General features: G+C 40.3%; 1 protein-coding gene and 1 long non-coding RNA gene across 3 annotated transcripts in view; one reads left to right on the forward strand and one right to left on the reverse strand.

Annotated features, from left to right (window-relative positions):
* UBE2V2 (ubiquitin conjugating enzyme E2 V2) overlaps positions 1 to 15,720 on the reverse strand; it is a 43,139-nt gene extending 27,419 nt beyond the window's left edge. Inside the window, exons 1-2 of one of the 2 annotated variants that reach the window (XM_054018119.1) lie at positions 15,615 to 15,720; positions 1,412 to 1,566 (exon numbers count right to left, since the gene is read on the reverse strand). In XM_054018119.1, coding sequence (XP_053874094.1) covers positions 1,412 to 1,566; positions 15,615 to 15,630 — 171 coding nt within the window. In that variant the 5' untranslated portion in view covers positions 15,631 to 15,720. The remainder of the gene's footprint in view (positions 1 to 1,411; positions 1,567 to 15,614) is intronic. The other variant, XM_054018120.1, reaches the window with a different exon arrangement.
* A 3,468-nt stretch (positions 15,721 to 19,188) lies between these two features.
* On the forward strand, positions 19,189 to 24,667 carry LOC128831577 (uncharacterized). The gene is made up of 2 exons (XR_008443825.1): positions 19,189 to 19,347; positions 23,817 to 24,667. It is a non-coding gene; the product is annotated as an uncharacterized LOC128831577 (long non-coding RNA).
* Positions 24,668 to 26,195: the final 1,528 nt, after the last annotated feature.

The following is a 26,195-nucleotide window of genomic DNA, read 5'->3' on the forward strand; positions in this document are numbered from 1 at the left end:
GCTGCGAAGCTTAGAGGAATTTAGCCTTGGTATATCCAAACCTCAGGAGCCTAGAAGAACACGTGTGATGATATTCTGAACCTCTGCACAATCTACTGCAAGTGACAACTCATTCCAGTTTCCCAAGTAGGCTGAATTTGGATTGTTGGTGGAGCTTGGAGAGTGCCATTATTATACCCCCCCCCCCCAACTATCAATATGAGCCGTAGTTTACTTCTTCCAATAAGACTTATGACAGGGAGGGACTTACAGCACAATAAACTATAGCACTGCTATCATGGTCACTCAACGCTAGCAGTAAAAGTAACCTAGTAGCACAATGCCGCTTTGAGCATCAGCCCAAGTCTCTATTTATGTAGAAGTGTTTTGTACTCGATCATCATTGAAGCTGCTTGTCAGCAGATTTCCTTAGCATAAAAACACTCCATTCTAAGATCTGTCCATTCACTTTTGATGATGCTCATATACAAAGAAATAAGTAACTTAGGATTACTAGTTTTTCAGGGTGTTTCATTGTAAAACATATTCTAAAGAAATTCAGAGTTCAGTTGGAACTTAAACTTTTGTTAATGCTACTTTGTCTCATTAGAGGTAACTATTAATTGTCTGGTCTTTGAAGGTGACACTGGTGGATTTTATACATGAGCTACGTTAACACACTGTGCAGTGAATTTGTGATATAGTTGAAAATACTACTTATCCTGTCTCTTAAATTCTGTAAATTTCTCATACTATAGGTGTCTGTCAATTTTTAATGATATGGTTTATTATATGCTCCTTGTAGATTTAGTTCTGCAGTAAAACATCACCTCCCATGTAGCAAAAAGGTGGTTGAACACCCCAACAACAGTTCCTGTATAGAATTAGTTTGCTATCATAGGGCATAGCTGCATATTAATGATGGAAATACAGCTTTAATTTGTGCCTATATTCCAGGCAGCAAAAGCCTCAAAGCACAACCCCTTTACACAGGTTACTCAATAGACATAAAAATAATGGCAGAGATGTGGATACACACAAGCTATTGCTTTCCTGAAGACATAAATATGTGCCTACACCATGTGAACCTTAGGCCTGTGCAATATTCTATGCAATTCCTTCTAGCCTTTCTACATATTTTAAGGAAATCAGAATTGACGTGGATAATTCCCCAACACTGACTATAGGCTTGCTGGCAAATATATGAGTGTACTAGAACGTAGCTTCTCATATTTAGCTCAAGTTACTTCATCAGACTATGATTAGTTATAAATTGAAGACAGTTTAATTTACAACTGTTCTGTCACAATCTATTGTTGCAACTATGCATTTTTCATTTTAAACATTTTTAAGTGAATTGCTTCTCTAAAATGTAATCTTAATATAGGATTTTGTACCGCCCGCAAACAAAAATATAGAAGATTTAACCTACTGTACTGACCCTTGGTGGTCCAATAATCATGCCTGTCCACCTTGTAAGTGTCATATCTTCATCATCTTCAAGGCCCCAGCTTACTGTACCATCGCCTACTCCTTTTTGACCTTCTTCAAGTTCTTCCAACAAGCGAAAATTACGAGGGACTTTAACTATTTAAATAAAGTGAAGTAATGTAAATAGCAATGTTCACAAGAAAACATAAGTCAGAGATTATTTAATTTATAGCCTGAATGACATCTTAAACATCACAATTTAATATCATTTCAGTCATAAAAATCCTCATAAAGCACATTTGGAGTATCTTAATAAAATATTTTTAGGCACCCAGTTTGAGATTAAGTAATTATGTTGCAATTCCTACTGTGTTCAAATAATGAAGTATTGTATAGTAGCAATATGTCAAATATGTCTAAGGTGCCACAAGTACTCCTGTTCTTTTATTTCAAATAAAGTAACCTGCTATCTTAAATGCCCACGGTAAATGTGTTTAAGAAAACAGTAACTTTGGGTCTAAGGATACCACTAGATACATTCGTAAATCTAAATAGCCATATGTTAATAGATTTCTCCCTGCTGCTTTCAGCTACTGTGCCACAAAGACAATGAAATTCAGATTATGGAATTTTCTGCAGTGCAACAATAATTTTGTTCTTAAATTGGGAATGTCTCAAGTCCCATTGTTCTGGACTGCTGGAGTAGAGAAGTTATACTATGATTATAGCAGCAGTGTTGGGACCACACACATTAGACAGCATGGTAAATGGAGTGCTAGGTGACTCCAACACCTAATAGATTGCCATTACAATACAATTATAATGCATATATATTTATTTTCTGTAACAACATTCCAATTGTCATAGTGATCTAATTATATGTAACCAAATGCACACTCCCATCACTGCCACTTTGATTACAAAAGGGCTTGAAAAATGTACGAGATATCTGACTAATATATAAAAGACAAAAGAAGTGGGCCAAAAGCGATGTCCAGAGGTCACACCTTCAGTCTGTCTGCTCTTGCTCATTGGTATCCCAAAAATCAGAATGAGCCTGACATGATCCTTGTCAGTTTCACTACTGCTCAGAGGATTCCTGACCGTTTCAGTGAAGCTGACCAGCATCTTGTCATTGGCCAAACAAGCAGCAGCAAGAGAAGCATGGACACTATCTTTGCAGACTCATGCAGACAAAATTACATCAGTTTAAATTTGCTAAGTTTTCAGAACCATATGGGCTAGAAACTTTTAATATATGAAAGAGCTAAATGGGACATCATAAAAAAATGCTCTCTTTTCTTCACAAATACAGTAACACTTACATTTATTTTAAGTGAAAGAAATTAGAGGAAACAAAACTCTCTGGGCTAAATCATCAGCTGGTAGAAGTTTGCATAGCTCCACTGAAGTCAATGGACCTACACTGATATACCTGGCCCTCTATCTTTTTCAGTTTATTTTATGCTTTTGACGACACCTTGTAAGTAGATTTCAAGGCCAGAAGGGACCATTTGTGATCTAGTCTGGCCTACCTATATAACAGAATTTCCCCAAAATAATTCTAAGAGCATATCTTTTAGAAAAATATCCAATATAGATTTTAAAATTGCCAGTGATGGAGAATCCCACCATGACACTTGGTAAATTATTCTAATGATTAATTACTCTCAATGTTCAAAAATTTAAGCCTTCTTTCCAGTCTGGATTTGTCTAGCTTTAATTTCTAGCCATTAATCATGTTATATCTTTCTCTGCTAGGCTGAAGAGCTCATTATTAAATATTTATTCCCCAGGTAAGTATTTGCAGACTGGAACCAAGTCACCCCTCAACTTTCTCTTTGTTAAGCTACACAGATTAAGCCTTGAGTCTGTCACTATAAGGCAGGTTTTCTGATCCTTCAGTCATGACTCTTCTCTGAACCCTCTCCAATTTTTCAACATCCTCCTTGAATTGTGGGCATCAGTGCTGGACATATTATTCCGGCAGTAGTTATACCAATGCAAAGTACACAGGTAAAATAACCTCTCTATTCCTACTCAATAATCCTTTGTTTATGCATCCAAGGATTGCACTAGCTCATCTAGACACAGCCACTGGGAGCTCATGTTCTGCTGACTACCCACCATTATCTCCAAATCAGCTTCACTGTTCTCCTGTATAGCCAGTATAACTCCTAACCTACAAACACTTAATTACACATGTAAATTTACTCATTTAAGAAATCCCATTGACTTCAATGGAACTAATCCCATGTGATTGCTTAAGTGTTTGCAGGATAATGGAGTAAATTAGAGTTTCCAGTTTTGATCTTTTACATTGCAACGACGGGGGGGGGGGGGGGGGGGGGGGGGGGGGGGGGGGAGCACAAACATTTTAAAATAGGGAAAAGTTATTTTAAAACCAAAATTGGCAGATATTTCTGGGGCAGGTGTAATTCCTGAAACTACATTGAAATTATTCAGTTTTTTAAAAATTGGTCAAAAACAACAATTTAGGCCCTTCACTTGCTTGGAAATGCTTCACGATTACCAGTGGTGAGTAGATTTCTCAAGCCCTAATTTACAGTAAATAGGTTATGTAGCTTAATGTGTTAATGCAAAAAACTATTCACTTCTTAAAACCAGCATTCAAACTATAGTTTTAGGTCACAATTACCTAAAGTGAAACAGTCATTATCAATATCAGAAAGAAATCACAAATGTTACACATTTTGAATATAGCAGCCTATTAGGAGAAAGAGGTCAGAGCAGAAGTTTATCGACATGAAACAAATTTGAAACTTTATACTATTGTAAATTTTATTATTATTATAAAACTAAATTTCAAATGCTGTTTTTATAGGTCACTGTTGGCAAGTATCTTATTTGAATTTTACAGAATTTCTACAGACAAAAACCAAAATATTGGAAACCGAGACCTGATCCTACAAACATTTAAGCAGGTACTAACTTTACTCATATGAATACATCTAACTGACTTCAATAGGACTACTCATCTGCTTTAAATTAATCATGTACCTAAGTGTTTGCAGCATCAGGCATTAACATTGTATTTTTATTAAAAGCTTCTCTTTAGGACATAAAATCTTTAACACTGAAAGCAATTTTGTTTTGAACTGATAACAATACAAAGTTATTTAGACTTTCAATATATAAACAAAGTTAGTGTTTTTTTTATTTTAAAATAAAAGAGACAGGCCAAATTTTTAAAAAACATTTAGGCATCTCTGGATGGGATTTTCAAAAGTATCCACTAATATGAACTACAAACCTTGATGAGGGACTATAACTTAGTTGAAGCACTGCTAGTTTCTTGACTTGTGAAAGTTCAATATATTAGAAGATGGTGTTGATGCTATTGCTTATCAATTTCGTGTTTGAATTTATCAGTAAATAAGGAGGAGGCGGCGGCCCTGGACTTGTCTTTAGCACAAAGGAGCACTTTAAGTGTGAAATATCTTAGCAGAATTTCAGATGTCACTGAGATTTTTTTTCTAACAATTCAGAAGCAATTAGGTTTGCTAGAAGGAAAGTTGCCTCTTGAGCAGAGCTGTTAACTCCATTACTGACACACTTTCAGCTGCAAGTATTCCCCCCCTTCTCCCTCTTAACAACTATGAGGGAAAATATGAGACCTGAGGCCTAGAGTTCAAGATCTATTAGAAAAATTTCAGCTCAACTCTGGAGGCAGCTTCTTTCTCTAACAAACCTCCTACAGTTCACCAGCAGGAAGTCCCAGTCTGATGGATCTCCACAGGACAGACCAAAAACCTCCTCCTCCTCTCTCCAGCTTGCCTCGGAAGTGGAAAAGTGGACCAGAGAACAACTTTGTTCTGATGAACCTCCTGTGATTCAAAGCAGATATGCCCTCTGACAAACCTCCTGTGATCTGGCAGAATTCTATTCTGATGAATCAGAGGAAGCTTATGAGAGTACACTTCTTGTCCACTCCCAGACCCAAACCTCACTTATTGCCCCATGCTCCAGCCCCTGAAACCCAACTCCCAACCACATCATCTTCTCCCCAACACAATTAATTTATAAAAAGTGATAGTATGTTACAATGATCCTATATATAATGCTTAAAAGCTGAATGCGGCATGCATATACAGAAGCATGATAGTGATTGTGGGTACATGGAGGTCAGGAGGAACAAGTTGTGGAGTGAACACAAGTATACTAGTGATATGAGACTACAGATATGAAGTGGCATGGGAGACACTGGAGCACTGCAAGGCCGCTAATACGGATCAATATTTACAGCTATTCACATTAACATAACAATGCTGATAATTGTATTTAGGTTCTATCTATACTGCATTTTTTTAACCCATGCAAACCCTCAGAGAACGACCACAGAACTGGAATAAGACTAACAATTAACCCACAGCAATATCATTATATTAGGGGTCTGCACCAGTGTATCTACTCTGATGAAGTTAAAAAAGGGAAAACGTTGGGAAACTCTCACACACGAGACTTTCACCTTATCGCTATTAGTAAATGTTCACTGAAGAAACTAAAATAAATCCAGCAACACTGGTGCAAACTTATAACATACAGGCAGCTAAACTGATTTAGATGCATTTAAACTGTACTAAACTATCTTACATTTTAAATGGATATCATTACACAAGTGCAAGCTTTCTAACATAGGTAAGGCCTTTGTTAATTTAGGGCTTGTCTATACTTGACACGCTACCGTGGCAGAGCTGCAAGGCTACAGTTGTGCAGCTTTAGGGCCTCAGTGTAGACACTCACAACACCAATAGGCAGTAGTTCGGTCCACAGAAGAATTCTTCCATAGACCTAGTGCGTCTACACCGGGGGTTAGGTCAGCCTAACTATTGTATATACTTGATCATAAGCCAGTTCATTTATAAGCCGACACTCCCTCACCCCCCCCATGGATAAGTAAACATGGAACAAAATTCATGACCCGTTCATAGGCCAACCCTACAATTCAGGGGTCAGCAAACTTTGGCTCCGAGGCCATCAGGATAAGCCGCTGGCGGGCCAAGATGGTTTGTTTACCTCGAGCATCTGCAGGCACGGAGGTAAACCTAAAGTAAACAAAGTGTCCCGGCGCACCAGCTGCTTACGGGCCGGGACAGCCCAGGAACCCTACGCTCTCCCCATCCCATCCCTTCCCACCTTATCTGGGGAGGGCCAGGGGAGGATGTCTCTAGCCTGGCTGGAGCTACTCCGGCAGGCTGGGCAGCATGGCCACAGCCTGCTCCGGCGGGCCAGACCAGGCGGCACGGCCGCAGTGGGCTCCATTGGGCTGGGCCGGGGCGGCCACAGCCTGCTCTAGGGGGTGGGGCCGAGCAGCACAGCTGCAGCCTGCCAGCCCCGGAGCTGCAGCTGCTTTGGAGGCTGGGGGGAGAGCAGCGTGGCCAGAAGCGGAGAGACTCTGGCCCCGCCTCTTCCCTTCTGGCTCTGCTGCCTCTCCTTGCTCCCTCTGTTGGGGGGAGAGGCTGTGTCTCACCTCTCCCTCTCTATACCTGTTCATAAGCTGACCCCGTTCTCTGGTGCTTCCCTTTTTTACTAAAAAAATTCAGCTTATGAACGAGTATATACAGTACATCATTCAGGTTGTGGATTTTTCACATCCCTGAGTGACATAACTGGGTTGACTTAACTTTTGAGTGTTGACGTGGCTTTTGAGTTAAGTTGATATCCTGTATGTTCTAGTAATGCAAACTAAAAAACCCACAAGGACATAAGCAGGTAAGTCTTTTAATAGCTCATCATTCAACACCTCAGGGTTGCTCGGGAGGAGAGTGGAAATAGGTGAGCTGAAAATTGTGGAAAGGAGGTAACTGAGTTTGGGATGAGGAGCTAATGAATGTAGCATAGATGGGATGTTGAATAGTTTCACTGCTTATTTCTGTACTTTTTACTATTTGCTTTCCTGGTATATGAAATGGCACATTCTGGGATTTGGCAAATTGCCAATTTTATTAGAAATTAGATTTTGTACAGCTGAAAGTGACACAGGCAGCTGTGAACTCGGCTTAGCTCAAGGCCCATTCTCTGTCCCAATCATTTAAAAGACACCATCAAATTAAATTTGTAACTTTTTTTTTTAAATGTTTATAAAGCCTAATCTTTTCATTGTATCTTTTTAGAGTCCAACAAAAACTAAAGTAAACAAACTCCAGCATTGCAACCCTAAAACTGAAACCAACTATACAAAATTGTAAGTGACAATCGACTTTTCACTGTCCAACTAGAGAGAATGAAAAAAGTAAACAAGGAGTATGGTGACAAGTAAACTAGAGTTTAAAATAATTCATTTTTAATAATCCAAGGTGGTGGTAGTCACATAAGTAAAGAAATTTGTTTATTTTTAATTTATAGTTTTAAATCTTAATATCCTTTTAAGATAAGGTGAAGGAAGGCGATTTCATGGTTTCATCAGGAATCGTAACATTCAAAAACCAGTAGGGGAACACTTCAAACTCTCTGGTCACTCAGTAACAGACTTAAAGGTGGCAATTTTGCAACAGAAAAGCTTCAAAAACAGACTCCAACAAGAAACTGCTGAGCTTGAATTAATATGCAAACTAGATACCATTAACTTGGGTTTCAATAGAGACTGGGTGTGGCTGGGTCATTACACAAATTGAATCTATTTCCCCATGTTAAGTATCCTCACACCTTCTTGTCAACTGTCTAAAATGGGCCATCTTGATGATCACTACAAGTTTTTTTCTCCTGCTGATAATACCTCATCTTAATTAATTAGTCTCTTACAGTTGGTATGGCCACCTTTTCATGTTCTATGTATATATATTTCTTACTATATGTTCCATTCTATGCATCTGATGAAGTGGGCTGTAGCCCACGAAAGCTTATGCTCAAATAAATTTGTTAGTCTCCAAGGTGCCACAAGTACTCCTGTTCTTTTTTCATGCTAAAAGGATGTCACTATATGGTGGAAGCAGAAATCAAAATTCCTGAAATTGTATCCATGACAGTTTCCCCTCATGGTGACACACACAATGGGAGTCCACTCATGCAGATAATGTTGCAGGGTCTTAGTTTGGCAAACTAGTATAGTTGCCTAAATAGATTAGGAATCACTGTAACAGCAAGCACAATAAGCCTCAATCTTGCATATGGGACTCTCCTTGACATGACTCAGTATTTACTATGATATTTCCATACAGATGGAACCCTAATCTAGGTTTGTAAAATAATCACAGATCACAACATTAATCTAAGATTTATATATCTGCATAATTGTAGGTGTTGCCTAAAAATACTACACCAGGAATTATGTACCACTATATAGTCCAGGCTACAACACAATTGCCATTGTATCCTATTTTTATGCACTTATTGCTTTCTGAAAGTCACATTTTGGCCTGATGTGAGGTCACTGATCAAAAGGTAATGATTTAATGTTTGCACAACCACTTCAAGCATTTGACTTCAGCAAGGGCTAAACACTTTTCCTTTTAAAAAATTCTAACAAGCGTGAAAGATGTTTGAAACTTTAATCATAGCATTGACATAGTCCTCCATCAAGGACATTGCTTTTGCTTGTACCAGAAAAAAGTGGTTTTGGTTTACTTAAGTTGTGAGCATTTGAAAGCTACAAACTGAGCATGGGCAGTAATTTCTTTCCCATTATTTCTGCAACTTTTTTTTCCTTGGCCGCAGTTAATGTATTTCTAACCCAATTGTTTATGTTAAAAAGGGATATAGGGCTTAGGATATATGGCCTTGCAAATTTATCTGAACGCCTAGTTTATTTTATTAGTATGTTTAATTCCTCATTTTTTAGGCTTTTTTTTTCCAATGACGCAATTGATGAAAGAAATTAATAGTATGTTAAATTAAATTGAGCTCTGCAGTTGTAAGTTAGAGTCGGATGTTCCACTCCTTTCAAAATGAGAAATAAAAATATTTATAGCCATGCACTTGAAATGCACTACACATGTGTTATTCAAAAGGCTACAAAAAAAATGCACTCTTCAAAAATAGCTTGACCACTTTATATTCATAATGTTGGTATTAATGCACAGTTTTTCTTTAAAATACGGCTTGAATTAAATCTCAGTAAGATCTAAGACAGGACAAATGGGGGAGGGGAATCAGAGACTGAAGTAATTTTAGTTACAATTTTTAAAATTAGCAAAAGCATTCTGAAACAGGACATGAACCAAAACGGTTCTGAATGTTGCTTCTTCAATGGTATGCTCTTGCCCCAGGATTAGCCTCACTGCTACCTACACAGATTGTCCTCTTGACATCTAGTCATGCCTAAGACCTTCAAGCCACATACAACAATTTAAATAAATTTAAACTGTTTATCAGTATAAGTTGCTTATGCAGCTTAAATACCTTGAGTCAGTTTGAAATACAACACAAATTTTAGAACATTTTTCAGGGAAGTCAACAAAACAACCATGGGGCTGTATAGCTGGATGGGAGGCACTTCTGTTGCTGTAAGGATGTTTTTACACATGGAGATGTCCAAAGTCACAAAGGGAACTTAAATAACCCAACTCCCATTGAAATCAAATGGGAGCTGGGCACCTACTTTGAAGATCTCCCTCTCAGTGCTTAAGGTTACATTATGGAGCATCCTCACCCCTCCCCCCCCCCCCCAAAGATAAACCTTCCAGAAATTTCACATGGCACATCTTATCCCAGGTTAGAGTTTTTCTGGAAAGTCAGAAAATTAACTTTAAAGTAACATCCTCTGAACATGTGCCTGAAGTTAATTGATTCTTTTTAAGCAATTTTTGTTCATATCTCCAAAATGGCTTAGCCTAGAACCCCCTAAATTTGATTTGTTGGCCTAGCTGAGACGTGCATTTTAGTTGGGTGGTGTTTTGGGGTTTTTTTGTTTTGTTTTGTTTTTTTATGGGGGGGGGCCTGAGGAGTGTGCATGTGTGGAGGTCAGGAGGAGGTAAAGGCAGTTGTGATATACCACACTGAGACAGGTAGGGAAAGGAGTTAACTAGCAGTTAAGGCAGGGTTATAAAAAGGAGTCACCAGACTGTTAAACGAAGGGCCTTGGGGAAAAATAAAAAAATTCTTGCCCATCTATGCCACAAGATAGGGAAGAACCCAAGGACTATATATAGCTTACAAAAGCCTTTTGTAAACTATAGATTATTTGTTTTCACCCTGGCTGAAGCATACCACTATTTGTTGCTTGCTGAGTTTTACTCAACCAGGCAAAAGATGGTACCAGTTTCCCCAACTTTTGTTGCCTGCAGCTACAGCCAAGGCCATTCTTACACAGCTGAGCGTGCAGAGCAAAGTTTAAAATGATTGTAAAAGGTTGTTAAACACAAATTTATCTGCTACTGACTCCAGGAATGGTTTCTTGGTAGACAGTAAAAAATTTGGAGTCTAGGAATCCAAAAGGGGGGCAACACCCTGGACGGGCATAGACTTCAGGAAGAGATTGCTTCCTGGTCATGGAATGAGGAGCACCAAGGGAGGAAGGAGGCAGGCATAGAGAATAGAGGGACACACATAGAGGGACAGAGAAAATGCAGACTTATTTATGTTTGTGTTTGAAGTTTAACATTTTACAGATTTAAGCATGCAAAGTTTTCAGTTTAGTTTAACAACACCACTTCTCCTCCTACAGACTTATTGAAGTGTAGAGGAGGGGAGACCTGCTCTGAAAAGTCATAAGATGTGTCAGAGGCTAGGTCTATACTTGAAAGTTTTATCAGCATAGCTGCATCAGTCAGGGGTGTGAAAAACCACACCCCACTTAGTTATGCTGGCATAATCTTCAGAGTAGACAGAGCTATGAAAACCTACCTTGACAGATATCAGGGGGTAGCCGTGTTAGTCTGTATCTACAGAAACAACAAAGAGTCTGGTGGCACCTTAAAGACTAACAGATTTATTTGGGCATAAGCTTTCGTGAGTAAAAACCTCACTTCTTCGGATGCATCCGAAGAAGTGAGGTTTTTACTCACGAAAGCTCATGCCCAAATAAATCTGTTAGTCTTTAAGGTGCCACCAGACTCTTTGTTGTTACCTTGACAGAAAAACTGTCGGTGTAGGCCGCATCTACAATATGAGGTTATGCCAACACAGCTATGGTGCTACAGTCTCCATAGTGTAGAAATACCATCAGCAAGGTGCTCTATTGCTGTACAATGTTTCACACACTCATTCTCACCCCACCCAGTTTACACCTCCAACCTAGTTAACTACGTTCCCTAAATATTTTTTAAAGATATGCAAGAGGTAAACACAAATTATTAGGCTATGATTGCACACATTTACTGAGTGGGAACTGAACATGTATAATCTTGAGTTTTTTAAATATTTTCAAAATTTTGGAGCAAAGATAATTTTGTGTGGACACTGCAATTTGGGCGGGTCAAATGCAACAGGATTATGGGGCAGTGTGGAACAGGTTGAATGCCCTAACAGTTCTTTTTGAGACATTCTGATTTTTTTGTTTGTTTATTTTTTAAAGATGAAATTTTGATAAAGAAAGGTAATATTGGTTTGAGGTGCTAGCTGGACTCCTCCAAAACACACTTTCAACTTTACCGCTGTTAAAAAAAGTCTGTAATTAAATATAGAGGTAAACCTTCAAATCTAAAACTAACCTTTGGCCAAAAGCTACCAGTTATAAGTCTCCGAAGTTGAAACTAATGGTTACCAGTTGACTTTTACCATTTGGTAGCTACTAAAGATCTGATAACTCTCTCTATCTCATTTCCTTTAATTTATTGGTGTTTTAGTTTTTAAAGGCAAAACATTTGTTAAGGTTATATATTTAAGCAATTAGAAATAGAATATGAAAAAAATAAAGATAAATGCACAGTTTAAACCCTGATAACTCACACGTCTTATGATACAGTTTAGTTATTTGATCATGACTCTTAGATACAAGTGCACCCAGAGTTGCAGAAAACACATATCTGAAAAATAATATATTTAAAAACCATTATAATGCAAACGTAACAGAAAACAGAGTGTAGATTATATATTTAGACTTCGCTTTGGCATTGCCATAATTTTGGTTGTATTAAGAGTTATATATTGTGTATTTTAATTGGTTATAAAAATCACATTGTTTCCTCCCTCTCTTGCTCCAATTTTATAAAAGGCTTTAAATATTATTCTTTGATAATTTTTTTTTCCTTGTGGCTGGTAATTTTATGCCTTCCAAAAAAAATTTACAATGTATTTCAAGGAACTGAATGCAATGAGTCCCATCTAACCACAACAACATTTTAAGTGTACTTTAACAATAACCGTCCTTTTCCTAAAGAAACATCTTGACCCAAGTTTTCAAAAACCTTTAATGTTGCCCACAAACTGATGTAGGCTTCTGAATGGGTCTAATTACAAACAGAAATAATTGCAATATTGAAGGCCAGATTGAGGAGCTGCTTAACAAATATAACATCTGCACATGAAATAAACAGATGAGGGTGTTTTGAAAGGTAGATAATTGGTTATGGTGAGGATGTTATCGAACAACAATATAACTGGCCATGTTGAAGTATATATTCTCTTTAAGGCATGTTCAGGGACAGTTATTTTCAAACAACATTTCTTCTTGTTCTAAAATGCTCTGTAGTTTTCCTATGTGCTCAGATAGTTGATTAGTGGTTTAAGTCTCAGGAAAGAAATACCTGGGGTGGAATCCTGGCCAAATTGAATTCAACAGGAGTTTTGCCATTTACTTCAATGGGGCCAGGATTACACCCCATAGAGTTCATCCAAACAAAAAAAAAAAATACATACTCTGGCAGTTTCAGCTCTGACCTTCCTCTTTTTGAAATAAGGATGAAATTCAGCCATGATGTAAAGTAGGTAGAATCTCATTGACCTCACTGGAGTCACACTTGCTTATACCTTCACATAGCGCACAGTCAACTTGTGGAACTCCTTATCTGAGGAGGTTGTGAAGGCTAGGACTATAACAGCATTTAAATGAGAACTGGATAAATTCATGGAGGTTAAGTTCATTAATGGCTATTAGCCACGATGGGTAAGGAATGGTGTCCCTAGACTCCGTTTGTCAGAGGGTGGAGATGGATAGCAGGAGAGAGATCACTTGATCATTGCCTGTTAGGTTCACTCCCTCTGGGGCACCTGGCATTGGCCACTGTTGGTAGACAGGATACTGGGCTAGATGGACCTTTGGTCTGACCCAGTACGGCTGTTCTTATGAGTTTTGTCCCAAGAGAGTACCGTGCAGTTTTTTGGGAAAGGGACATGTGTGTTTGGCTGAGAATTTAAAAACCAACTTCCCTTCCTATTGTGCAGTTCTCTGACTCTGCCCGGTTTCCCCCTCTACTGAAAAGATGGCGGATTTTCAGTGGTGCTAGGGAAGTATGAAATAAAGCACTTTAGGATCTCTGGAGATGAAAAGGTATATGCATACAGTTAAACACCAACTATGTTTTACGATGCAAGTAGCTGCACTTCAATAATAAGGAAAGTAATTCCTGTAAGTGTACATATACACACATACAAGCTTTACAAAATACCCTCTATTATTTGTTAATATGCAAAGAGTTCTGGGATAGAAAACGCAATGAGTTTTAGCAGCTTATTATTTCTACCTTACAGAACTGAGTGAGTACACAGCAGAAGTAGGACAGTTTTCTGATTCAACAACATGAATTTTTAGTTACAGCCGGAATGAAACAACTGTTTTGAATGCAAAAAGTTGCAAGAAGCAAAAAGATTCACTCACAAGCAAAACCAACTTTACTTCCTGTTTATTGGAGAAAACCAGAAGACCTAGAATTCAGAGACAGGCAGGAGTGCAAAGAATCTGTGAACTCACTCTACCCCAAAAGTACTTTAAAAAATATGTATCTTATTTTAACTCCAACACCACAAGTCATTTCTACAAAGACTAACAAAATACAGTTCGCCCACAACTAAGTAAATACATAGTTCCTTCAATATACCCATCCATCTCACATGGCGGCCCATCCCAATTCAGCCCAAACTGGGCAACGCAGGCTTTTCCATTGCCACTGAGGGTAGTACAGCAGCACCCGGTCTCTGTGATGGGAGCTCCCCGAGTTACTGAGGGCTGCTCTCTCCCCTTTCTACAGGATCTGTCATGCATACCCTATTTCCAAAGCCAGGCACAGTGAGGGGAGTTTTTCTCCCCCAAGTTCTACCTAGTATTCTCTATTCCTCTTCCACTGCACACCACCTGCATTAACCACAGAGGGGGGTACTACATCACAAGGTTCTGGTCTGCAGCCTTAGCTCTCCATAAGCTCAATAGATGAGACACTAAGTCAAATTAGCTTGACCCCCATACTCCCTGAATTGAGCACTGAAGTCAGTTCATTCCCCTGCCCCTGGGCTCTTCCCTCCCGTTCCCTCTATTCATTCACGTTGATTCCTTTGCCTCCTAAATCCCCTCTAAATCCTCACTTGGGCGTTACACTGAAGCCCAGAGCTAAGACTCTGTCCTGTGCCCAATAATGCCTTTATTGGGCAATAAGGTGAGCTCCGCTCCCGCAGGCTGGGCTATTGAGCTACCCCATACCACCCAAACTGGTTACCGAGGTGGGATAGCCCAGCCCCAAGTACTGCCATACTGTCCGTCACCATCTGCAGCAGACTAAGAGATGGTATCCATCCCCCTTGGCTGTACAATAAGCCGCTCTGCATTAGACACCGAGATGAGTGTTGTCCCTCCTACTCGGCCCTGCCTTTCAGACACCCACACCTCGGCAGTGGGCACTAAATCATCATCTCCCCTTGGCTCTGCCCCGCCGCTTCCCTAGCCTCTGTACGGGCACTGAGGTCCGCTCCCTTCCCGCCGTTCAGATTCGGGCTCCGCTCTCCCAGGCTCTGCCAGGCGGAGACCCCAGGCCCACCGCACGGGGCCCGAGAAGGATGCCCCCGCCAGCCCGTCCTGTCCCGCAGCCCTTTACGCGCCGCATGAGGCACGGAGGTGGAACCCCTGCCCTGCCGCACCTACCCCTGAGGAGGGATGCGCTACCGTACCGCCCCCTGCACCGGGGCTCCGCTGAGGACCCCCCCCCCAGGTTCTGGCTGTCGCCGGGCCCTGTCACCCCGACTCAGCCCAGAGACCAGCTCCCCTTTGCCAGAGAGAGGCAGGTACAGCCCCGCCCCCACCCCGGGGCTCTTGCCGCCCACAGAGCGGAGACCCGCTTCCCCACACCCGCCCGAGGCCCATTTCGAGCCCCCTCACAGACCTGTGGATCCAGCCATCTTGTCCAAACCCCGCCCACCGGCCCGAGCCTGCGCGCCCTACGTCACCTCCGACTCACGCAATGCGTCACTTCCTAATAACAACCCGCGGACTCGCGAAACTACCGGTAGCAGGAGAAACAGAAGCCAGCCCCGCATCCATAAGAAGGGGTGGTGACGAGAAGGCGGGCCCGTGTCGCGAAACTTGGTCAAGTATGGGTGATACCATTATCACCAGGGGGAAAGGGGGAACCTTGCCTGGGAATCTGATCTAGGCTCTACGTGAGTAAATTCTCTGTATTGTGGGAGAATCGGGCTCCTGTCAGACTTTGCTCTGTCCCCGCAGAGAGGCTCACAGAGCCGCTAGGGGGCGATCGTCCGTACCTGGAACCTGGATGGGTGGTTCCGTCCCCCTTTCTGGGCCGAGTTGGGCTCTCCCGGGCGACCATTGGTAGGAAAACCCGGGAGAGCCCGCCCACGTGACTCGTTTGGCGCGCAATTTTCTCGGGGTTCACGGGCTGGCCGAAGGTGCTTGCAGAAGAAAAGTGGGGTAAGAGCGCGAGTCACCACCACCCCCTCCTCTCCGGATATCTGCGCGCGAAGGGGCTCGAGTGGCGGGTGCGTCCCTCTGGGGCGGGCTCGCGGCGCTGAAGGGGGCGGTGCGGGGACTCCGTGTCGTGCCGTTAATTCCCAGTAACTTGTATCAGAGGGGTAGCCGTGTTAGTCTGAATCTGTAAAAAGCAACAGAGGGTCCTGTGGCACCTTTAAGACTAACAGAAGTATTGGGAGCATAAGCTTTCATGGGCAAGAACCTCACTTCTTCAGATGCACTTCTTCTGTTAGTCTCAAAGGTGCCACAGGACCCTCTGTTGCTTTTCCCAGTAACTTGTTGGTCTCAGGGCCTGGCTCGGAGCAGGTGCCGCGGGGCGGCGCAGAGCAGGGCTGTCCGCTCCCGGTGCGGGGCTCGCGGGAGAGGGGCTCGGTGCGGGCTCTGGGCCGGGAGGGGGGCGCTCTGCTCCGCCTCGCCTCAGTTTTGTCTCTCTACCCGTGCAGGGAGCAGCAACAGCCGGTGAAGCAGCGTCATGTCCTCGTCGGCCTCCACACTGTGCCGCCGCGGCAGCAAGCGTGGGCGGAGCAGCAACCCCCCGACTCCGTAAGTGCAGCTTTTCCCTGCCGGGTGCGTCGGGATGGGGCGAGGGGCCGCTGACTGCTGCCACAGCCCTGCAAACTCCACTAGGAGATGAGTGTCCGTCCCGGAAGGCATGGGCAGGCCAAGCAATGTCTGGGGAGGGGGACGTGGGCAGCCCCTTGCTCTCTGTTTGGGCCTCAGTAAAGGTATATTCACAGTACAGAGAACATAAGAAAGACCACACTGGGTCAGACCAAAGGTCCATCTAGCCCAGTCGCCCGTCTTCCAACAGTGGCCCACGCCTGATGTCCTAGAGGGAATGAACAGAACAGGTAATCATCAAGTGATTCATCCCCTGTCGCACATTCCCAGCTTCTGTCAAACTGAGGCTAGGGACACCATCCCTGCCCATCCTGGCTAATAGCCATTGATGGACCTATTCTGCGTGAATTTATCTAGTTCTTTTTTTTAATCCTGTTATAGTCTTGGCCTTCACAACATCCTCTGGCAATGAGTTCCACAGGTTGACTGGGAGTTGTGTGAAAAAATACTTACTTTTTTTTTTTTTTTTTTAAACCACCTGCCTATTAATTTCATTTTGTGATCCCTAGTTCTTGTGTTCTGAGAAGGAGTAAAGAACACTTCCTTATTTACTTTCTCCACACCAGTCATATCCCCCTTACCTGTCTCTTTTCCAAGCTGAAAAGTCCCAGTTTTACTAATCTCTCATCATGGAAGCTGTTCTATACCCCTAATCATTTTTGTTGCCCTTTTCTGTACCTTTTCCAATTCCAATATATCTTTTTTGAGATCGGGTGACTACATCTGCATGCAATATTCAAGATGTGGGAGTACCATGGATTTATATAGAGGCACTATGATATTTCCTGTCTTATTATCTGTATTCTTCCAATGATTCCCAATATTCTGTTAGCTTTTTTTGACTGCAGCTGCACATTGAGTGAATGTTTTCAGAGAACTATCCACAATGACTCCAAGATCTCTTTCTTAACTGGTAACAGCTAATTTAGATCCCATCATTTTATATGTATAGTTGGGATTATGTTTTCCAATGTGCATTACTTTGCATTTATCAACATTGAATTTCATCTGCCATTTTGTTGCCCAGTCACCCAGTTTTATGAGATCCTTTTGTAGCTCTTCGCAATCTGCTTGGGACTTAAATATCTTAATTAGTTTTGTATCATCTGTAAATTTTGCCACCTCACTGTTTTACCTCTTTTTCCAGATCACTTATGACTATACAGTACTGGCGTGGCATAGCTGCGCTGCTGTAACCCTGGCCCGTAGCATAGGCACTGTCTATGCTGAGGGAACTCTGCTCCCCAAGTGACAGTAGCTACCAACTACCAGCATACACCCAAGGTTGGGTCTTCCTAGCTACACTCAGGAGTGTGGCTTTTTCACATCCCTGACAGTCTAGGACTAAGCGACTAATGCCCAAGAACAGATGGAGTCTAACTTACTTTCACCCATGTTTGCTCTGCAGGGCTAACACCTTGGGAAGAACAATAAAAGCATTTTTTGTCATTAAAGCAAGGATTTAAAAGTCTTTGGGCATGCAGGATGCAAGAAGTTGTTGGTTTAGACCCTTTTCAGAGGAGCACGACAAGTTAAGCAGCATTGATCTTTGTTAAGGCTAAACTGGGCTAAACTTGTTTTTTCTATAAGGCCTTGTCTGCACTACAGAGGCTTTGCCAGCACAGCTATACGGGAAGGTAGGTAATGTCATTTGTAAGCTCAGCGTGCTGTGGGGCAGTCTTTCCCGTTTCTGTGAAAGTCTTCTGGCAGCATAGCTGTGGCTACAACTGTGGGTTTTTGCTGGCATAGCTGTGTCAGCTAGGGCTATGTTTTTTTTACATCCCGTCACTGGCATAGCTATGTTGACAAAACTTTGTTGTATGGACCTGGCCTTAGTCTTCAACAATGCATGGGTGCAAGAGGATGCTTTTTAAAAGTAAAACGGAGGCAAGTTTACAAATGTTACAAATATGATGCGTGAAACTTAGCACTGCATTTGAAAAGCGTCGCTTCCGCCTCTCTCTGCCTCGGTTTCCCAAGCTGGATAATGATATTGCTCTCAAAGCACTTTACAAAGGAGTCCACTGATGAAAAGCACTATATGAGCTAGGTTTTCATAGCACTAGTAGTAGCAGCTCTGATTTCTTAGGCATTTAGGAAGATAATTGCAGTATTAATTATTTTAAATTGTCTTAAGCTGTTTTCCACTTTTGGAATCTCAAATATTTTGCTGAAATGAAAATGAAGAATATTGCACTTTGCTTTTTAATTTTATATCAGCCAAGTTACTGGCTATTCTGTCGTATGATTTATTTTGTGATTTGGTCTTTTAACATTAATCTGTGTAGAATGTTGCAGCTAATGTATGAAATAGCTACTTACCAGCTTTCATCTTCTTCCAGCACGCCCTGAAGATGCTCAGTCTCCTCCTTCACAAAAACGTTGAACAGATGACTCCACATCTACAGGAGATCTACAGCCAATGCGAACTTCTCCAGCAGTGGACATGCAAAGCCCAAATGCTCAAGATGTTCTGTTTTCCAGCCCACCACAATTTCGAGAATCGGGTATGCTTGTCAGTGGTAGGAGCAAAATGCCGATATCTGTGTATTGTTGGCTATTAAATGGCCTATACTGAAAGATTTAATGTACAATTTTACAAAGCTGTCAATTTAAAAACAAAAAGGGCCTTTTTGAATGAACAGGATTGTTTTCAATTAAGGTTAATTGGTGCCTTGCTTTTAATTTAATTAATCGATCTTAGCGCATAAAACATGCAACCAGTAACCGTATACTCATCCTAAAATATCCCTTTTTCCCCTGAGTGTAAAGTGCTTGTTAAGTTCTACAGTATTTTAAAATATTGTTGGGGTTTAAAATAAACTATTTTAGCAAAGTGTGTTCCTTCTGGCTTGGAGAAATATGGATTAAAATTTATACAGTACATTCTATGGTTAGTACAGCCTTGTAAAATACAGTTATAAAATTAACAAGACTTACAAACTTTGCTAGCCTGCCATCACACTGACTGATTAACACTAACTTGTTTACTTCATTAGGGCAAAGCATAGTAGTTAATATTTTGAAGCTTCCCCAGCACCTTGCAGCCCCACCACTGAGAGCATTGTGCCGGTGGCGCAGTGAACTGATGCTGCAGGGGAGGGGAATGAGCAGGGGAGGGGCCGGGGACTAGCTTCCCGGGCCAGGAGCTCAGGGGCTGGGCAGGAAGGGCCCGTGGGCCGGATGTGGCCCGCGGGCCGTAGTTTGTCCACCTCAGTCCTGTACCAACGGGAGAGCTTTTCCTGTCAGCATGGTTAATCCACCTCCTGAGAGGCAGTAGCTGTGCTGATGGGAGAAGCTGTCCTGTCGACATAACATTGTCTACAGAGGGGATTAGACTGGTATAACTGTGTCGCTCGGGCGTGAATTTTTCACACCCCTGAGCAATGCAGTTATATCAATATAGGTCTGTAGTATAGACCTGGCCTAAAACTCTCCTCTTGTGTCTTGATTACTGCAACACCCTTTTCTCTGGCCTTAACAAATGAAACCTTACCCTGCTCAGGCCAGTTCAGATTGTTGCCACAAATATTTTCTTAGTAGGTTGTTTTGAGCAGATCACCCCTCTCTTTCCATCTCTTCACTGGCTCCCCCTTCTCAGCTGCATTGAGCATAAGCTGCTTGGTCTTCACTTTCAAGGTCTGTCATGGCCCATCCCCACCTTACCCATCAACTCTCATTAACTATTGAGAAGTCTACTTTCTTTTCCAGTTGGACCGCTTCTGTCGCCCATTTGTTAAATTTTCAAATAAGCATCTTTGTGTGTTTTCCCATGCTGCCCCTTACACTTAGGAGGAGTTCCCTGTAAATATCTATAAAGCTACCTTATTCTCCGCCTCTAAAGCTCTTCTTAAGGCTCTCCTTTTCTGTGATGCCTGGCCATTGTAAAGGTTTTTGTAGGCTGCTGGTGGGCTGAGACCACTGCCTGTCATATTGATCAATATGGTTTCCTTTTTTCTTTTTATGTCCCTGTCTGTATCCATCTGTTTTCTCTTGTCTTATACTTATACTAAGCTTTTTGGGAGAGGTCTTTTTGTTCTGTTTGTACAGAGCTTACTATGTTGGGATTTTGGTCCAGGAGTAAGGTTTGTAGGCATTAGGGTGTAATAGAGGTTAAAATCCTCAGTAAAATTTCATATACTTTTTTTTAATGGTAATATGTTTAGCATGTTATCCTATTCCCAAAAGTGTTCTTTTAACTTGTATTTATAAAAAATTAGTTCACTAAAAAAGAATAATAGCTTGATAAGGCTTTTTCAAAGTAATTGGTATGCTTTACTGTGTGAAATTTGAAAGATATTGTTGGAATTAAGAAACTTGTAGTGTGCATGCGAGAAATATCCTGTAAGGGATGCATTAGGGATGCATATATCCCTACCATTTAGGATATATAGAGAGTATTTTTGAAGGTAATTTGAGCCAGGAAAATGTCATCCAGTGTAGGAATGTGTAGCAGTGAAGTCACAGCTCTGTCCCTTTGGGCACTCTTAAATAAATTTGCAGTATTCAGAGATTTCTTCAGCGTTTTATTGATCCATTGGCTAAAGAGGAAGAGAATGTTGGGTTGGATCTTAATGAACCACTCTATATGCAGCAACTTGAGGAGGTACTACAGTAATATGGGAGAACATCACCAGACAGACATGTAAATTGTTTTGTTTAACTAAAACAACAACATTAAGTATTCTGGTTCTGCAGTATCAGGATCATAATTTTCAATGTTTTGTCACAGCAGTTTTGTAAAATGTAAATTAGACTAGTGACATTAAAGAAAGCACTTAGAATTTATAATGAATTAACTATAACCTAAAGTTTCAAAAGCACGACATTTAAATTAGTTTCATAAAGCCTCAACCCAATTTAAATTACATTAATTGAAATAATTTCAACATGCTTCCTCATCTGTTCAAGAAATCAAAAGCTCTAAGTACATATGAGTTTTTCAAAAGCTGTCACATGATAAAAATACTTGTTTCCCTTTGAAGTATAGGTTAAGAGGTGTAATCACTAATTTTTAGAAATTGTATAATACAAACATGGCAAAAACATATACACCCTTCTGTCTACACAGATATAGTCCCTATTGTTAGCTGTGGTTACATTATTGTTGATCTAAGAAAGGGGGAATATTTAGAACGCTAAAGGTATTTTACACCAAAATTAAGATATCACTATATAATCAGATGGTATTTCCACTTCACACTTAAACAGTATTCTGTCACCAATTATGATGTACTCAGTTAATATTTAACAGATACTATTCCAGACCATGGTGGATAAAAATCAATGATTTAAAAAAATTAAAAAATCAGATTTTTTTAATTTAAATTGGATTTTTTTGATGAAATGCTTTTTCAGGGAAAAAACCTATCTAAAGATAGTTTTCATTAAGATATCTTTGAGCTATAATGTATCTCATCATGGAATAGGGATTATAAATTCTAATTCTATAGTATGAGACAATATATTCATGTCTTGTAAATGAGTTCCAATAGTTCATGGATTAGGTACCCAATCTTATGTGGTTACAGGGGCTTCTGTATATATTATTTAGGTTAATCTTTCTATCTACCCAATGGGACTCAGTGCTCAGTCTAGAAGATACCCTCAGAGATGCTTAGTTTTACAGTTCTCAAACCTGTGGATTTGTGTCTCCAGAGGTAACACGCTTGTTAACAGCAAAGATGTTTTTCTGTGTGTATATATGTATGTATATGTATATGTATCTATATGTATATATATAGCGGTGAGAAATAGCAGACCTTCAACTCTATTTTCCCTCTCCAAATTTGTGTACACAGAGTCAATCCCTTACCTCTCTCTAAAAGTGCAAAGTTTCAAAAAGTTCAATGAATAGAAGATTGTTGGGGGCGGAATAGATCTGGACACGGAGAAGTCTAGAGATAAATGTGAGAAGTGAGAGACATATGCTTGTTTTGTTCAACTATTATATGTTTGCTGTTGAAGAAAAAAATCCAGAATACTTAACGTTATTGTTTTAGTTAAATAAAACAATTTATATGTCTGCCTGGTGATGTTCTCCTCCTAATACAGCATGGCAAGAAAATCCTCCAAATATTAATGATTAACCTATTGAATTAGAGAGAGTTCACCTCCGAATGACTTCATAAATATCTGCTTCCGTTACCTTCGTTAAATGAAATAACCAATCATTCATTTTCTGATACAGCTGTAAAACTAATCTGAAAAGTTTTCAAAATAAATCACTGTTTAAAAATGTATAGTATGTACCTTCCAAAAATGAAACCTACATCTATCTCTGAGTTGTGAAGAATGTGTATTAAAGTTATAACAACCAACAAGAATGCACTTTTATGTAGAAAACCATGATTAAATGGAATCTTCCTGGTTTAAATCAAATCCACCCTGCTGGTTAGCCTTGATGTAAATCTGTCTAGGGGGTCTTACCCAGGAATACAACAGGTTTGAGATACAAACACACAGCTAAGTTTCATAACTTCATATACAATGATGCTACATGCACACAAACAAGATAATCATACTTAGCAGACTATAACTTTTCCAATGATACCTTACATGACATATGTATAAGATTTATCACAATTGCGCAATGCATTGCAATTGCGCAACACACAATACATGCTCACCTTCTTTTATACAGCATCACACCACCTGTAAAGTCTTTGTTGATGATGAGATCCAGAAAGAACCTAGTTCAATGTTTAAATTCAAAATTGACTTTGCAGAGCTGGCGGTTTAATTTAAAAAGTAATCTAAGCAGATTTGACCTGGAAAATCTTTGAAGCTTCAAAGATAGAACTCCACTACCCTTTTTAGTGATACTTGACAGAAAACAGTACTCCAGCTTTACATGTGTTCTGTTAATGATTTGAGACAATTTTCATTTGACATTTCAGTTCACTCAATCAGAGATTGGCTCATGTAATTATCAAGAATTTTGGTGTCTGAGTTGGAAAAAATCTTATTTTTATAGGGCATTCTGCTTCAGCTGTTTGGGGGACCAAGAAAAGATTTCAGTCATACTGGAAGAGGCAATTTTCGTGCTGAGATCAACATTCTTCTCTGTGATGATCCTGGCACTAGTAAATCACAGCTGCTTCAATATGTCTATAACCTGGTTCCTTAGAGGCCAGTACACATCTGGGAAGGGCTCTAGTGCAGTTGGTCTCACTGCATATGTAATGAAGGACCCAGAGACAAGGCAGCTGATTCTGCAGATGGGTGCTCTGGTTCTCAGTGACAAAGGCATTTGCTGCATTGATGAATGAAAGTACAAGATCAGTTCTGCATGAAGTAATGGAACAACAGACTCTATTGCCAGGGTAAGACTCTAGCTCAACATTGTACCACGCTACCCAGGTTAATATCTGTTAGATGCTTAATAGGGCTGTCAAAGGATTAAAAAGATTAATCGCACAAGTACAAAGATGATGGCCCAAGCATGCAGGGGCATACGAATGTTTAGCATATCTAGCATGTAAATACCTTGCAATGCCGGCTACAAAAGTGCCATGCAACTGCCTGTTCTCGCTCTCTGGTGATATTGTAAATAAGAAGAGGGCAACAGTATCTCCCGTAAATGTAAACAAACTTGTTTGTCTTAACGATTGGCTGAACAAGAAGAAGGACTGAATGGACTTGTAGGCTCTGAAGTTTTACATTGTTTTGTTTTTGAGTGCAGTTATGTAACAAAAAAAATTGTTTGTAAGTTGCACTTTCACGACAAAGAGATTGCTTGTATGGGGTGAATTGAAAAATACTGTTTCTTTTGTTTATCATTTTTACAGTGCAAATATTTGTAATAAAAAATAATGTACACTTTGATTTCAGTTACAAAACAGAATACAGTATATATGAAAATGTAGAAAAACATCCAAAATATTTAGTAATTTTTAATTGGTATTCTATCGTTTAACAGTATGATTAAAACTGCGATTGCAATTACTTTTTTGAGTTAATCACATGAGTTAACTGCAAATAATCGAGACCCCTAATGACGAAATAAGATAATTGAAAAGGTAATGTGGGAACTGGAGAGAAGACTATTGACAGAAATACAACCTCAATGTTGAGTAACAGTATAGATGTTGGAGCTGTATTTCAGTGATAACATTCAGTATGTTGCAGACTCAATATGTATGGCTGCACACTGCATGTAATACTCCTTCCAGATAACCTTGTTCCATTTTGTACCAAAGCTTTAGTAATGAGGTTGTTTCTCTTGATCTAGAGAACCCTTTTTATAAAGCATTTTTGGTGAACCCAGCAAGAGTTAATTCTTTAAAGTCTTTTTTGTTAGAATAAGCGAGTCTTGGGACTCTTAACATAGCTGCTGGAATCTTCCTTCCACTAGGAAAGGTTGTTTGCTCTCAAATACGTTTCCTTTTGACAGGCTGGAATTATTTGCCAGATGAATGCTCGCACGTCTGTCCTAGCAGCTGCTAACCCTATAGAGTCGCAGTGGAATCCAAAGAAAACTACTGTTGAAAACATCCAACTTCCTCATACATTGTTATCTAGGTATTACAATTAGATTTCTAGTTCCATGCTGCATGCTTTGTTTTTACAAAACAACTTTCTACCTCTTCCTGTGTGTGTGTGTGCGTGCAGAAACATGTTGATTGGGAGTTGCATTTGCAATGTAGAAAGCTGAAGTTTTTTTCTAAGTTTACTTTAAAGGTAATGTTTCTAACTAATACTCTAGCAAAGGACTGTAAATGACTGACCAGTATATAGTGCTTGATATTGAATAATGGCATTTGGTAGTGTCGCTAAGGTTTTGTTGTATCCATTGTTCTGCTTGTTTCAAGATTTTGTGACACTGCACAGGCACTGGGATTTTAAAATCTCAAGTATTTTACATTTAGTTCTAAAGGCATGTATCTACTCTGGAGCTGGAGTATAATTTCCAGCTCAAGTAGATATACCTGCTGTAGTGGTTATCAAGCTACAGTGCTAAAGATAGAAGTGTAGCCACAGCAGTCCAAGCAGTGGGACAGGATAGGTGCTCCAAGCATGATCCCATCTGAAAGTGCATACTCGGGCAGCTAATCTGGGTATGTCTATCCAAGCTGGAAGTTACACCTCAGCTCCAGTGTAAACATTCCGTGAGTTGCCTTTTCTTCCTGTCAGGCTGTGTTAGTAGCTGGAGTAAGTGTTTAATGAACAATGATAAAGGCATCACATTTTAGGAAAAGTATAAAAATTAGTCTTTAAGCCATTGCATGCTTTACAAATTAGGAAGCCAAATATAATAGTATACAAGTGTATGGTTTGTATTCTTATGTCAAGTGTCACCCTGTTTTTTGTGGGCCTGAGCCTGTTGATGATAAATTAAGGTTTTTAACCTCTT

Source organism: Malaclemys terrapin, chromosome 2 (genome assembly GCF_027887155.1).
Source record: "Malaclemys terrapin pileata isolate rMalTer1 chromosome 2, rMalTer1.hap1, whole genome shotgun sequence".
Taxonomy (NCBI): domain Eukaryota; kingdom Metazoa; phylum Chordata; order Testudines; family Emydidae; genus Malaclemys; species Malaclemys terrapin.